General features: G+C 41.7%; 2 protein-coding genes across 4 annotated transcripts in view; one reads left to right on the top strand and one right to left on the bottom strand.

The window, feature by feature from the left end:
• LOC138744652 (CD81 antigen-like) overlaps positions 1-8,135 on the top strand; it is a 95,330-nt gene extending 87,195 nt beyond the window's left edge. Inside the window, exons 7-8 of the mRNA XM_069901142.1 lie at positions 5,131-5,217; positions 6,243-8,135. Coding sequence (XP_069757243.1) covers positions 5,131-5,217; positions 6,243-6,305 — 150 coding nt within the window. The 3' untranslated portion in view covers positions 6,306-8,135. The remainder of the gene's footprint in view (positions 1-5,130; positions 5,218-6,242) is intronic.
• Positions 8,136-10,497: 2,362 nt separating this feature from the next.
• sigirr (single immunoglobulin and toll-interleukin 1 receptor (TIR) domain) overlaps positions 10,498-15,790 on the bottom strand; it is a 33,763-nt gene continuing 28,470 nt past the window's right edge. For all 3 annotated transcript variants that reach the window (XM_069901107.1, XM_069901093.1, XM_069901102.1), the window contains one exon: positions 10,498-14,139. In XM_069901107.1, the coding sequence (XP_069757208.1) occupies positions 13,921-14,139 (219 nt within the window). In that variant the 3' untranslated portion in view covers positions 10,498-13,920. The remainder of the gene's footprint in view (positions 14,140-15,790) is intronic.

The following is a 15,790-nucleotide window of genomic DNA, read 5'->3' as shown; positions in this document are numbered from 1 at the left end:
GCAACCCACCCCCGTGCCCCGGGGCCAATCCTGCAGCCTTTCCACACTCAGGATTTCCCCGCCAGCACTCTTCGCAAACCTCACCCCTGGCTGGAAGCCTGTGGCCACCAAAAGTCACCAATATAGTTACGAAAACAGGCAATTAATTAGGAGTGAGGTGCGTAGATTGCTGGATGAGGGCATCATCGAACCCAGTTCAAGTCCCTGGAGAGCCCAGGTGGTGGTTGTCAAGAACGGGGAAAAGCTACGGATGGTGGTCGACTATAGCCAGACCATTAACCACTTCACGCTCCTGGATGCGTACCCCCTGCCACACATCACGGATGTGGTGAACCAGATCGCCCAATACCGCATATTCTCCATCATTGACCTACGTTCAGCCTACAATCATCTCCGATCCGCTGTGAGGACCGACCATTCACGGCCTTCGAAGCAAATGGGCGGCTGTATCAATTTCTCAGGGTACCATTCGGGGTCACGAATGGTGTCGTGGTCTTCCAGCGGGAAATGGACCGGATGGTGGACCAGAACGAGCTAACCACTACCTTCCCGTATCTGGACAATATCACCATCTGCGGCCACGACACGCAGGACCACGACGCCAACCTAGACAAATTTCTTCAAACTCCCCATTGGCTGAACCTGACTTACAATTTGGACAAGTGTGTCTTCCGGACCACACGACTCACGATTCTAGGTTGCGTGGTGGAGAACGGGATAGTCATGCCAGATCCTGACCGCATGCGTCCCCTAATGGGCTTACCCCCTCCCCCCATACCCAGAAAGCTCTCAAACGCTGCCTGGGCCTTTTCTCGTATTACGCCCAATGGGTTCCACACTACGCCGACAAGGCGCGTCCTCTTATCAAGACCACCTCCTTTCCCCTATCGACCGAAGCCAGAGCGGCTTTCGATCGAATCATATCCGACATCGCTGCGGCAATGCTTCACGTGATCGATGAGTCTGTACCGTTTCAAGTCGAGAGCGATGCATCCGACTTCGCCCTGGCAGCCACCTTGAACCAGGCCGGTCGGCCTGTAGCCTTCTCCAGAACCCTCCAGGGTCCAGAGAGTAGACACTCCTCGATCGAGAAAGAGGCCCAGGCCATAGTTGAAGTGGTGTGTCGTTGGAGACATTACCTCGCTGGGAGGTGCTTTACACTGTTGACTGATCAACGCGCGGTCTCCTTCATGTTCAGCAACACCCAGCGTGGTAAGATAAAAAACGACAAAGTCACCAGATGGAGAATTGAACTCTCCATCTTTAACTATGACATCCTGTATCGGCCTGGTAAGCTCAACAACCCGCCTGACGTGCTCTCCAGGGGGACGTACGCCAGCATACAGATGGACAGACTACAGAAACTCCATGAGGCGCTCTGTCATCCAGGGGTCACTAGGTTTGCCCACTTTGTGAAGGTGCGCAACCTACCCTACACAGTCGAGGAGATCCGCTCCATGACCCGAGCCTGTTCGGTGAGTGCTGAATGCAAACCCCACTTCTTCCGACCGGATAACTCCCACGTTATCAAAGCCACCCGCCCCTTCGAGCGTCTTAGCGTAGACTTTAAGGGGCCCCTACCGTCGACCAAACGTAATACCTACATCCTTACGGCCATCGATGAGTACTCCCGATTCCCATTCGCTGTGCCCTGCCCAGACACCACTGCCACCTCAGTGATACAGGCCCTTCACAGTATTTTCGCCATCTTCGGATACCCCAATTCCATCCACAGTGATAGGGGGTCCTCATTCATGAGCGCAGAGCTGCAACAGTACCTTCTGGAGTGTGGTATCGTTTCAAGCAGGACCACGAGCTATAACCCACGCGGTAACGGCCAGGTCGAGAGGGAGAATGCCACCATATGGAGAGCGGTTACACTGGCTCTCCCCACCTCTCACTGGCAGGAGGTTCTCACTAGTGCCTTATACTCCATCCGCTCCCTCCTATGTACTGCAACAAATGCCACCCCCCACGAAAGGATGTTCCTTTTCCCGAGGAAATCCAAATCAGGAACCACTGTACTGGCATGGCTCACCGTCCCTGGCCCCGTCCTTTTACGATGCCACGTCCGGCACTCAAAGAAGGAACCCTTGGTCGACCGAGTGACTCTACTCCACGCGAACCCACATTACGCCTACGTTGAGTTCCCAGACGGGCGGGAGGACACTGTTTTGGTGCGGGACCTAGCTCAGGATGCGGTAGACCCAGCAAACCCCCCCAACCCAACCTTCCCCAACTCTTTATTCCCCAGGCCCCGTGCCGCAACAGAAGGACCAACAGCACCCCAACGACCCGGGCCACCCTGCCAACAACACAACTGGGGAATTGAGCGACGGAGCAGTCGCACCTGACGAGCCCGCTGGCGACACCACCCCAGCGACCCCAATCCCGGCACCACGGCAGTCACGCCGGATGGTCAGACCCCCTGACCGCTACCGTCCTTGACCTACCCCTTCCTTTCATTCTCTCCCTCGTTTTTTTTTCCAGGGTCAGTTCTCCAAGGGGTGAATGTGATAGTACAGATCTATCACCAATGTACATAGTGTATATAGTTACTGTATCTATACTGTGCTTTCAGCGATTGGCTGAAAGCTAAGCCATGCCTATTGTCTGGGCCTTAAAGCACACATGTCAAACTCTGGCCCGTGGGCCAAAAGGATATAATTATATTTGGCCCGCAAGATCATTTCAAAAATGTATTAGAGGTGGCCCGCCCTGCAGCGAGAGCCAATGCTGTTTTTTGTTAATGTCACCCCCACCATCCTCCCCCTTCATTGCTCATCCTTCCCCATTATAACACGAGAAGTCTATCGATGTCATCAGCCGGCAAGCCAGTTGGAAGGCTCCCCGCACAACCACTCACTTCTCCCACCTGTCGAGCGGTGCGGCGGATTGGCGAGCGCCTGTGATTTCCTGTCGGCGCGACGGGCATGGCAGGCTGCGCGCGCCCCCCCCCCCCTCCGCGTGACTGGCACCGGACGGCCCTTCCACAGCGCGAGCGCACTTCTCCCGGTCGCCACGGCCTTCAGCACTTGCACCCGCGCGGACCCCAGGGACGGCTGGTTCGGCCCTGCACGTGAAGAGAGAGATGGTGGCTGTCTGCAAAGGCTGATCGGCAGCGCGCTGGGCCTGAGTAGGTGGGTAAGCAGGGGTGGGCAGAGGGTGTAGGTGAGGAGTAATGGGCAGGGGAAGTTATGGTGGTGCGAGGGGCAGTTAGAGGCAGGGATGAGTAGAAGGAGGGGTGGATAGGGAAGAGGTAAAAGGGGAGGGGCAGGGCGAGTAGGGGAGGGTGATTAGAGAGTGAGAGACGGGTAGAGGGAGGAACAGGTTGAGGGAAGAGGCTGTAGAGGGGCGTGTATAGGATGGGGTGGGTAGAGGCAGAGCGAGTGGAGTGAGGGGTGAGTAGAGGTTGGGTAAAGGACTGGTCAGGTAGAGGGATAGAGGGTCGAGGGTGAATAGAGGCCTAGAGCCTGAGGAGTGAGCAGGAAATGCTGAGTCCTGATGCAGGCCAAAATGGACACAGCCTGTGAATGCTGACTACATCTCCACAGGGACCAAATAGGTTTCCCTCAGGTCAAGCAAAGGGTGAACTTGAGCTACCTACTCCTGACCTGTAACATTATACTCCTAAAGTTATATCCTAAAGTTTAACATTACATATGAGGAAAGAAGAGAAAACATGCAGATGTTGTTGAAAATTTTCAATAAATATTTAGTTTAGCCCTCGACTTAGTCCAAGTTTTTAATTTTGGCCCTCCGTGAATTTGAGTTTGACACCCCTGCCTTAAAGGGTTGTGTCCCTAGCCAGGTCGGATCATTCCGGACTGGTCGGCCACCTGTGAAGAGCTCCTGTCTTTTGCTAATAAAAGCCTTGGTTTGGATCAACAAGTCTTTGGTTCTTTCGACGAGCTCTACACTCCTCTTCAATCCTGTCTTTTCTCAGATGGCCTCCTGTTAACTGCTTTCTCTGCCCCTCCCCTGATATTCCAGGCATTGTTTTTTTTTGTTTCAGTTTGCAAATGTTGCAATTTCCAAGCTTTACAAAAAACACATGGCCCCAACTCTCTCCAAATGTTTCAGTTTCTGGGGTGTGCTTGTAAATTTTGCTAAAGCCCAGAACCTTCTGTTTACAGCTGCCCTCGGAACTTTGCAAGGGATTGCTCTCTCTGTAAAATGCATTCAACTGAACAGCTAACCCAATTCTAATCCCTTTTCTAAGCATATATTTAATTAACCCATTGCATCACAGTGGGATTAATCAGAATATTTATTGTCATGAACAAGTCATGAAATTGGATGTTTTGTTGCAGCATCACAGTGCAAACGTTCCTATAACCACTTTTATAACAATAAATTAAAGAAAACAATAGTGCATGAAAAGTAAGCCAATGTCTTTGGTTCATTGATTATTCTGGAATTTGATGGAGCAGGGAAGAAGCTGTCCTTGTGCCACTGACTGCTCATTTTTAGGCACCTGTACCTTTTCCCTGATGGTAGTAGAGTGAAGAGGGCGTGGCCTGGGTGGTGACTGTCTTTGAGAATAGTGATTGCTTTATTAAGACACCACCTCTTGAAGATGTCCTCAATTGAGTGAAGTCAGGTGCCTGTGATGTTGCAGGCTGTGTTAATAACCCTCTGGAGTTTTTCTTGCCCTGAGAGTTGGCGCCTCCATCCCAGGCAGTGATGCAACCAGCCAGAATGCTCTCCACGGTAGATGTTTTTGAGAGCTTTTGGTAACATACCGAATCTCCTCAAGCACCTCACATAGTATAGCCTAGCCTTCTTCATGATTGCATTGACATGGAGGCTCCAGGACAGATCCTTGGAGATGTTAAGACTCTGGAATTTGAATTCTTGACCCTACTGAGCCCTCAATGAGGACTGGGTCATGTTCCCCCGACTTCCTCTTGAGTCCACAATCATCTCCTTGGTTTTGCTAACCAAGATTAAATGTCTGTTACTGGTAACACCTGTCATCTGGAGGTGAATAATTTAAATAATGAGTTGATGCCAGACCAAAATAATAAATGTAGCAATTTGGACCAAGCAGCAAGTTTGCATTGTAATTATTGATGACAAACTTAAATCTTGAGGATTTTTGCTAATATTTCTTTTTTTAAACTCTAGGTCGACTGCAGTACACGGATCAATGAGCTGTTTTCTGAGAAGTTGTACATAATTGGGATTGCTGCCGTCATTGTTGCAGTAATCATGGTACGAATCTAACAGATTGTGAATACAGATAATAAAGAAATTGATCTGTGTGTGGGATGCCACACTGAATGTCAATTTGATTTTTGGAGGACCGGAAGGGAGAGCCAAAATTGTCATTTATAATCTTGTGTGGTTGGGGGTGGGTCCTGAATTTCATTTCAGCACAGTCTCTTAAATATTTGGGCCACTTAGCTTTCTTTGTAATTAGTATGGGCTCAGAATATAAAAGTTGTCTTAATCAGCCATTGTTTTTAATGGTGACTAATTCAATGGCACAGACTATGTCCTTAACCTTGCACTGAAAATATTACTGTAGTAAAGATGAGTACAGACAGATGGGACTAACACAAGCTGAATTCATGCTTATCCCACTGTTTGGATGAACCGTTCCAAATTTGTTTGATTTAAACTGGAGATGAACATTACTGTTATACTGATGGGGCACAAGTAAAGTGTATCTAAGACTCCATCACCATTTGCTGCCCTGACACATTAGAGATAGAGGTACAAACTGGCTGTACAGCACAAATTTGGGCATCTCCAATTGCAAGTCAAGAAATGTGGAAAAGGGTTAGCATTTGTTTTTATGGCAGCTCAAGGAATTAGGCCTTAATGGCCTCAAATTTTAATATGCTCCCTGCTGCAAGTTCTCGAGAAAGCTTTTGTGAAATGCCTCCAACACCCCTTTCAGCTCCTCTCTGTTCACTACTTGCTTTAATTAAATGTAAAACTAAGGTCTCCACCTCCACACCTTTATCAGAAGAATATTTGTTATGGAGGTCGTTACTCCTGAGCCTGATCCCAATCCCTATGCATATACTTTGAGTTCAGTGGTAGGTTATGAGAAAACTTGGTGGGAGCTGAAGCCAAAAGTGCAATGATGACTAACCCCAGCAAAAATGGAGGAACTTCTTTACATCCAGGCCAGTTAGTTTAATGGGCTGTCAAGCTTCTGATACCTGACTTTAACTTGAATCTTGCAAGATTTTTCTTTTTTTTGAACTATTGATTATTCTCCTTTTCAGATCTTGGAGATGATCTTCAGCATGGTACTGTGCTGTGGAATCCGAAGCAACTCTGTGTACTAGAGGGGTGCCTCCTGCTGTCACCTCACAGGACTCCTGGAGAAGGCAGCAGATAGAAAAGCTTTGTAGTGGAATAGGTCTTGTCATAAGATGCCCAAACTAATCCTGTTCTGTGATGTTGCCACTTGTCATGCTCAGTTTTTAAAAAATATATATATATATATTATGTTTTTTATATTCTATAAATCATCTCCCCTGGCATTGACAGTTCTCCCCTACTGCCAAGCACAGCTTAAGCTGGAGAAATTGGTGTGCAAATGTTATCTGATACCTCCCCACCCACCTATCAGATCTGTAGCAAGCACATCATGTCCTTCATCAAATGGTGCATTTGAGTTCATAGTTAAGGTAACAAGTGGCTGGACAGCTGTTGAGCTTCTAGAGGGGGCTCAATGCTCCTATTGATTGGAAGCTTTGGGCTTGTGTGTGTGTGAGTGTCTGTCTGTGTATGCTTTGTTTTAAAATAATTGTAATTTAAATTGTCAGTTTATCAGTAAACTTGTCTATGCCTAAACTTTGCATTCAACTTGTGCAAACTTTCTAAATGATTGTACTGATTTCAAAGTTGGATTTTTGTTCCCCATTTGTACTACAGGTACTTTGAAAGTATACATTTTATAATATAATCAGTGCAGTGAATAACCTGTAATGATGGGTCTAGTCACAGTACCTGTCTGGTTACTTGCTGTTTTTTTTGTGTGCATCACTCCAGTTAAATAATGCAAATTAATTGAACTAGAGGAATCTGGGCTTTTTGCTTTAAGTTCAGCTAAAAGACCTCATAGTTAACCAGTGTTATAAGAAATTGCTTGTGTATAATCTCCAATGCTTAGCTTTCAGAGTCCTGCTGTGTTTGGTATAAAAGTCTGGCCACCTTACCATTTTAAAAAGGAGCCAACCATGGAATTTTAAGAGGTCTGAGCAAATTCGGACATGTATTTTTAAAACCATTTCTACATTCTGACTGCTGAAGCATGGATCTGATGGTGCTACGTGGATACTGAATGATGGCTCCTGTCAGAGTTTGTGTTGGGATATAATCTATAACCATTTTCCCTAAAGCTTCATTATGTGCCTAGAACCTAAAACATTTCTTCCTGTCAGGGCTTCCTGCAAGTTGACGGAACAGTGCCTTTGTCTCTGTGTCAAAGCCAATTGTGATTTCACTCCATTAATTGAATGGATGGGAGGTTAAGTAAGCAAGGGAGCTGAAATTGTAGTTCACTTGCTACCCCAGGGAATACTTTACAGAAATCCATTTAGCAGCAGCATCCTGTATTCCAAATGAAGGTGATTGATTATTGATCAGTTAACCACAGCAAATGTAATCATTTGATATGATCTTTTCTCTCGAAATTTAAGTGTGTGGATTGAGTGAGTGGTTACTACCTTGCCCATTTCCTTCCCGTAAAACATGTACAGTTGTTCAGCTTTAGGTACATTTTGTCCAATGTTAAGTTCGCCAAACCAAACTGAAGATATAAATCATTATCAGAAATGAGGTTGCCCCCAGATGCAATGCATGCTAATTAATGGCATTTAATTTGACAGCTGGCTTGAGGAGAATGACTATTTCATTAATGGACTTTTTTTCTAGCTGTAGAGATAGTCCACAGGCCTTCCACTGAAGTGCCCAGTTACTTTTGTCAGGCTACCTTAATGTTTCAAAGGAGTTTACTGTTTTGATTATGATGGCTTTGGTTAAAACTTGTATATTGGATTATATTCAGTGAATGTCTCCTGTATGTTTCGCATGTTTGCATTCCAAAGGGTTTGGACACAACTTGCCTGTTCTGTGAATACATAACAATAAAGATCACTTCCTTTAACACAGCTTTGACTTGAGTATATTTATATTTTAATTTACAAAACTAAATGTTATTGCAAATTCTACATCAAAGTGATAGGGAAATATTGCAGTATTTGGCATTTCCCTTCCAGGATCAAAATTGAAAAGTGTCTCAATCTTGTTACGTGGTCATTCCCAGATTATGTGCTGAGTGCAGCCACTTACTGCTAATAATGAAGGGCTTTTTGGATCCAGAGTATTTACTTTTGTAGGGAATCTTTGCAACCATTAAAAGACTTCTCCTGGAACCAAGGCTCTTCATGGTGAAATGAGTTGCAAGCAATTTACGAGCTGTTTATTGGGTTATTGAGTCTAAAACCTCAAGTTCTGGGATTGCACTTTCACAGAAAATGTTCTATTTTTTAAAAAAAAAATTTTTCACACTATAAACCATATTGACCAAGATACAGACATTTTTCTTCTTAAATATATAGTGTCGTTTTTTTCCCCCTCCCCATTTATTTGAAGATCAATCTATAAGATACATTAAACCCGTTAATAAAAATAAACAAGAAATTTTACTTTTTGTTATCTTCTCCTTCTGTCATTTTAGGTGGTGGAAGTCCATGATAGGATTTCTCTATTGTATTTCATGTATGGCTCCCATATTTGTTCGAATATTGTGATGTTATTTCTTAAATTATATGTTATTTTTTCTAATGGAATACATTTATTCATTTCTATATACCATTGTTGTATTCTCAAGTTGTCTTCTAATTTCCAGGTTGACATAATACATTTTTTTGCTACAGCTAGGGCTATCATAACAAATCTTTTTTATGCTCCATCCAAATTCTTTGTTTCTTATATTACTTAGAGGATCTCTGAGTTTTTTGGTATATTGCTTTTTGTGATTTTATTTAATATCTGGTTTAGATTTTCCCCAAATTTTTACACTTTCTCACATGTCCAAATTGCATGAATAATGCAATACCTAGGTATACAACTAAAATAAAACCTCGGCCATCTATATAAACTCAATTACCATCCATTAATGAAAAAATTACAAGACGACTTAGAGCATTGGAAAGACTTACCACTAACACTGATAGGAAGGATAAACTGTATTAAAATGAATATTTTCCCAAGGATACAATACCTATTTCAGTCATTACCAATACATCTAACAGAGAAATTCTTCAAGGAGTTAAAGAAAATAATAAGGAAATTCTTATGGAAAGGGGGGGAAACCGAGGATAGCACTAGATAAATTAACAGAATGGTACAAACAACGGGGGCTACAACTACCAAACTTTAAGAATTATTATAGAGCCGCACAATTAAGATACCTATCAGATTTTTATCAAACAAGGGAAAAGCCAGATTGGATCAGATTAGAACTAGATAAAATAGGGGAGAAGATACCTGAACACATACTATATAAATGGGATGAAAAATTGGTGCAATGTAGGAATTCACCGGTATTGCATCATCTGCTCAACATTTGGAAGAAGATTCATGTAGAAAGGAATAAAACAAATGACGCAAAATCAGCTGATCCCTTTTACAATAGATAACCTTTCCTTTAGAGAATGGGAGAGAAAAGGGATCAAAAGAATAGAAAATTGTTTTTTGGGAAATAAATTATTATCCTTTGAACAAATAAGGATAAATATAATATAACTCAAGAAAATGTTCTACTTGAAGCACTCAATGTTCTTGTGATCTCATTGGTTAATGCCAAATTTCAGGATTTGAATGCATTGCTCAACACTCACATAAATTCATTGCACTCAACATACTGAACTTCAAGTTACTCTTTACTAAGGATTGGACATAAAATGGAAGAACAAAGTGCTTATCCAAGAGTGAAATTTGTTGGCTGTTTTGTTAAACTGCTGAATTAAATGTCCTAATGTTGATGTATTAAGTCCAAACTGGAATAATGTACAGCTGGTCAGATAGCATCTAGATGAGTTATATCTCAGTTCCTGTACAGGCAGAAGTAATACAAAATGTCACACTACATTCCCTTTTTCCTGTGCCCTTCCTACAAGATGTACTTGGAACATTGTCTTCAAATTTAATCCACAATGATGCAAACTTTATTGATTACTGATCAATAGAACAAATTAATGAGGCTCAACTATCAGGACACAAGCTTTGAGACCTGCAGTAAACATTGCTGTAAAAGGGATGGTACTCCCAATCCAGACTTGTCTTTCACCTTCCCCAGATATCAATGTAGAGGGTTTGATAAGGGGGAAACTTTATCTTAAACAATGATAATTATGCTAGTTTCTCTTTAATTGTCAAAAGCAGAGGATTTTTAAAAAAAGTAAATTCAAATAAAAGATATTTAAATACGTATATTGAATAAAGCTCACAACCAACAGTGAAACCAAGTTCATTTTGACAATGATTCTAATTTATTTTGTAATGTGGTAGGTACCTGAGGAAATTGAATTACTTACGTAAATTCAGCAATCAAAATACAATAAACAAATGCTTTGCAGAGTTCCAAACTGAGCATCAATTATTCAACTAATTGATCTGTAATCTCTTGCGCTCCCAATTCCTGCAAGTCACTTAGGCACAATTGGTATACATTCAATTTAAGGATGATTGCAGTATCTTAAATGCAGTTCTCATTCTACTCAAACTATTTAATTTGCACTGAATTGTATTGCTATGATTAAAGCTTATCCATTTGTTGTTCAAGTCTAAAAAAGATTCAATGACAACCACTCAGAACAGTAACAATTCATTATTATCACAGAAAAAATAATTACACACATTACCCATGTAAAGACAAAGGTACAGGAAGCTGTAGCAAGTTGATAATGACCAGATTTTAAAGCATTCCACAAATACAGAAAAAGATGCCATGTAAGCTAATAACATGCAAGTCAAACATCTCAAACTTGTGTCCTTAGAAGTCTCTAGCATAAGCAAGTAATCTGTGATGAAATTAACAGGTTATGTGCAAGGTTATAAAATCTTACTTCACCTGTGAGCATATCAAGGTTCTGAAAAGTGGCAAGAGCTTTTGGATTAGGCTTTCTCAATTGACCTTGGTGGACAATCTAGTTACAGCCTCTCGGGTGAGCAGTGTAGAGGAATACACCAAGTCTATGGAAAGTATTGGAAGTAAAACACAAAAGTCTGTAGACAACAGTTGAAGTAAAAACACAATGGTGGATAAACTCAGCAGGTCAAACAGTGTCCTCTTAGTAGCAAAGATAATCCATGCTGCAAGCCTACACAGGCAAGGACCCTCAACTCTTCCTCTGCTATATTGATGACTACCAGGGCAGCCTCATGCACCCATGATGAGCTTGTCACCTTCATTTACTTCGCTGCCAACTCACCGGGTCTATCTCTGACAACACTCCCCTTTCTGGATCTCTGTCTCCATCTTGGTGGACAAGCTTCCCATTGGCATATTTTACAAACCCACGAGCTACCTCAACTATACTTCTTCACATTCTATCACCTGATAGAATTCTATTCCCTGCTTGCAATTTCTCCACCGCATCTGTTCCCAACAAGACAGTCCAGATCATCTGAAATTTCTTCCACAAATGTGGCTTCCCTTTATCATCAACTCAGCCCTCACCAACATTGCCGCCTCTGTCCTTAGACGCAATAAACACAGGACCCCCTGTCCTTACTTACTACCCTACCGGCCTCTGCATCCAACACATCACCTCTGGAATTTCCAGCACTTTCAACAGGATCCCATTACCAGACACATCTTCCCCCTCTCTGCCTTCCATAGGGACCACTCAGTCTGTGACTCCCTCATGCACTCATCCCTCTCTACCAATTAGCCCTGGCACCTTCCCTGTGGCTGCTGGTGATGCCACATTTGTGTCCACACCACCTCCCTCACCAGTCTGGAGCTCCAAACAGGCCTTTCAAGTGAAGCAACACTTCACATGTATCTGCAGGACTGATTTATTTTGTGGCCTTGTCTATATCTTTGCTCTGACTTCACCCGTGACAAGGGCTTCCCAGTGGACAACCACTTCCATTCTGCGTCCCACTTACATGCCTGTCCAATATCCCATCAAGACCACCATAAATTGGAGGAACACCACATGATTTTCCATCTGGACACTCTTCAGCAGTATGGCATTAACATTAGTTTCTGCTAACCTGCTCTCCTTTCTCCCTCCTTTCCCAGTCTTTTTTCCATCAGTTCTCCACTCCCTTTCCTCTCGGTTGCCTAGCTATCCATCCTCCCTTCTCTACCTATTACCTCCTGGCTTTGGGATCATGCTCACACCTTGATGAATGGCTCAAGCCTGAAACATCAGTTATGTATCTGCTAATATAAAGGACTCTGACTTTGAGTTTCTCCAGCATTGTGTTTTTAACTATGGAAAGTAGTAACTTGTACAAAACTTTCCAATGCTGTTGAAAACATTTCTACAAAACTATAGCTATGGATCATGTACAAGAATGGAAGATCAATAGATACTAATTCGACCAGAGCAGAGAGATTTAAGTTATAGAAAGCAAAATTGATTTATTACTATAAAAGATTTGGATTATAGAGGTAATTGTTTTCACACTCATGAAAACACCAGTATGAAGAAAACATTTGTAGTTAATTAGGAACACATACTCCCAATATCCTGAAAAGTCTAAGATCAATCAGATTCCTATCATAACTTCTGTTTCAAGAAGAACCTTGCAACCTTCTCTATTTATGTAGCTATATCCTCATTCCTCGAATAATTTTAACTAAACTACACCTTCTTAAAACCCTTCACATCTTTCTTCATATGAAGTGCTTAGAGCAATACTCCCAATTGTGGCAGTACCAGTTTATTAAAGTTCATCACAAGTTCCTTGCTCTTGTAATTTCTAACTGTTTACAATACACTGAATCAAATAATTTTTTAAACCTGTTTCTCAACCTATCCTTCCCTGTTGTATGCACATTTACCCTCACTTCAATGCCTACATCTCTTTTACATTGTCCTTGGCTTAAATTCCATCAGCAAGCTATGTGTCCATTCAAGCAGCCTACAGTTTCTTATTATAGATTATATATTTGCCAATTCACCATGCTTCCAGGTTTTATATTATGTGCACAATTGGAAATTGTCCAAATCTACAAACTAGGAGAATCAGTGGTCCCAGTACAAAGATGCAACTGTACACTTCCAACCTTAAAATCCTACCACTCGTAATTGTTTCCTTCGACTTGACTAGCCTTCACTCCTCGTAACAGCCCTATTATCAAAGACTTCTTAGATGTCCAAATGCATGAAATATCACCCTCTGTTACTGAATCAAAAGACAAATCAAGTTGTAAGACAAGATTTGCCTTTACAGAAAGCTTCATCAGTGCTAATTTTGGCCCTGAATATTGTTTCTTGAATTCATTCCATTCCAAGGTGAACACCAACCTTAGCTCACTGACAATCTCGGTATATTGAATTCAATTGACAAGAGTGATGAAACTCTCCAAATATGACCTCCATTCAACACTAACATTTTCTAATAGTAGATACCTGCTTGTCATTAAAGTTCCACTTTACCATCAGAAAATGGCTATGTTGAAATAGGTATTCATATTATTTTGATGCAAAATAATTTAAATGGGCCGAATCACAGCCTTAAAAAGCATTAATCCGATGGAACAGGAATCAAGGCACAGTAGGTGCTCATGAAGATTGAATATACAAATTTTCATACGACATTCTATAAAATTGATAGCAATATAATCACATACAAATTTAACCAACAGAGACTATTGAGGGATAGGATCAGAAATTTTACAATCATGAAGGAGCTGCAAAGAATAGTTTAATGCTATATATTTAATGCTTGCCCACAGTCAAATATCCTCTTCAGATACAAGGCAATAAAAATCAGTTCTAGTTCCATAATTTCGAGATCCCAGATCTGCAATATCGACTTCACTTTTATCTGTATCCTCATTAGGAAATTCCACATTGGGATTAGTCTTTGATGTGTTAGGAAGGGCTGATACTGGTGGAGGAGGCCCTTTGTAAATTGATGCCCGTACTCCTAGGATAAAAAGATATAAACAGTCACTGCCAGTTGTATGGACATAATACTATTTGGAGGGAAAATTCAAACATTCAAATAAGATGTTAGAAAGTATAAACTAAGACAGATACTTTAATGAATAAAATTGTAGAATGTGAGTAATTGAAATGAACAGTATAAATATTTGGTTCAAAACTATTCAAATGACAATTCCAATCAGTCTAGACTCTATGAAGAGATAGAAAGTTTTTTTTTCATCCTTTGTACTAGAACATCTTCCTACTTAGGAGACATAAAATATGATAAATAGAATGCCCACAGTCAAATTCCCAACTGTCATGCAGGAGTCAAGAGAGGATAGTTTGATTTTAATAAAATTCATTTCCTTGCATAGGCTGATATCCAGAATTGGGGTCCAGCCAAGGGGAAGGGAACCTCAAACCACAACCAGGAACTTTAAGACCAGGGAACCAGCAAGAGCTGCCACCAAAGAGAATCAAAATGGAAACCCTAGATCAGAGGTGGCCAACCTTTTAATTTTTAATTTAAACATACAGCACGGTAACAGGGCATTTCACCCCACAGGTCCATGATGGCCAATTAACCTACACACCCAGTATGCATTCGTGAGATAAAACAGCCTGTTACCATGCTGTATGTCTAAATTAAAAAATTTAAAGGATGGTCACCCCTGCCCCAGAGTGTAGGACCAACTGAGCTGAATACTTGGGAGAAATGAGCTGGTGACATATCAAAACTGACAATACACTAGAACCAATCCTGAGCATCTTGAATACAACCGAAAATTGAGCAACTATTTACATATCACAAAAGTGAATATCCATTTCAAGCAACCAAACCATGCCTTCAATTTCCAGTCTCAATTCACCAATAAGACTATACTGAGTGCATAAAGGCAGTCCAAAGGACCAGCTATAATTGATTTGAATTACTGTTAAATTTATGATCTACACATCACAAAGTCAATTTCTTTTACTTATGCAAACATCCTTATAATTTGCAATATTTGTTAAAAAAAAAGACCAAAGCCACGTAATTAATTGCACTCAAATCATAAACGGTAAAATTACAAAATGTTTCAAAAATAAAAGTTAGTTCATTTATATAAAAGATAACAAGTCAATTTACAAACTGAAAGAGATAGAGTTTTTTCTAGAAAAGTTGGAACATATGTCTAAGTCAGAAATCAGAGAGAGTTTATGATTTGAAACTTTCCAGTGGATGCAATAATTAGTCTTAGTGATGAACAAATGTTTGATTTGCAATACAGGTCCATCCCAACTTACGACCTTAACTGGGTCCAAAGGATCGGTCGCATCTCAAAATGGACCCAAGTCAGAATTTTGTCCATGCACATGAGTAATCATGTCTTAAAGCAAGCATTTTAAATCAAAATTTTCATCATCTGAACTTGTTAGTCGGTGTCCCAGGATCCATATGCTGGGCGTGGCCATCTAGATTGCTGTGCACATGTGTAGTGAGTTTGTGTATTGGAGTTTGGTTGGTGCATGCATGAGAGTTAAGCGCCCCAATGATATTGAATTCTGCCCTTAACTCACGCGCATGTGCCAACCGAACTCCAATATGCAAACCATTAAGTAGGCTCTTGCATGCCTTGTATCCCAGTTAAAGTTTGTCAAATACAACA

Source organism: Narcine bancroftii, chromosome 1, assembly GCF_036971445.1.
Source record: "Narcine bancroftii isolate sNarBan1 chromosome 1, sNarBan1.hap1, whole genome shotgun sequence".
Taxonomy (NCBI): Eukaryota; Metazoa; Chordata; class Chondrichthyes; order Torpediniformes; family Narcinidae; genus Narcine; species Narcine bancroftii.
This window is presented reverse-complemented; position numbering and strand designations above follow the sequence as displayed.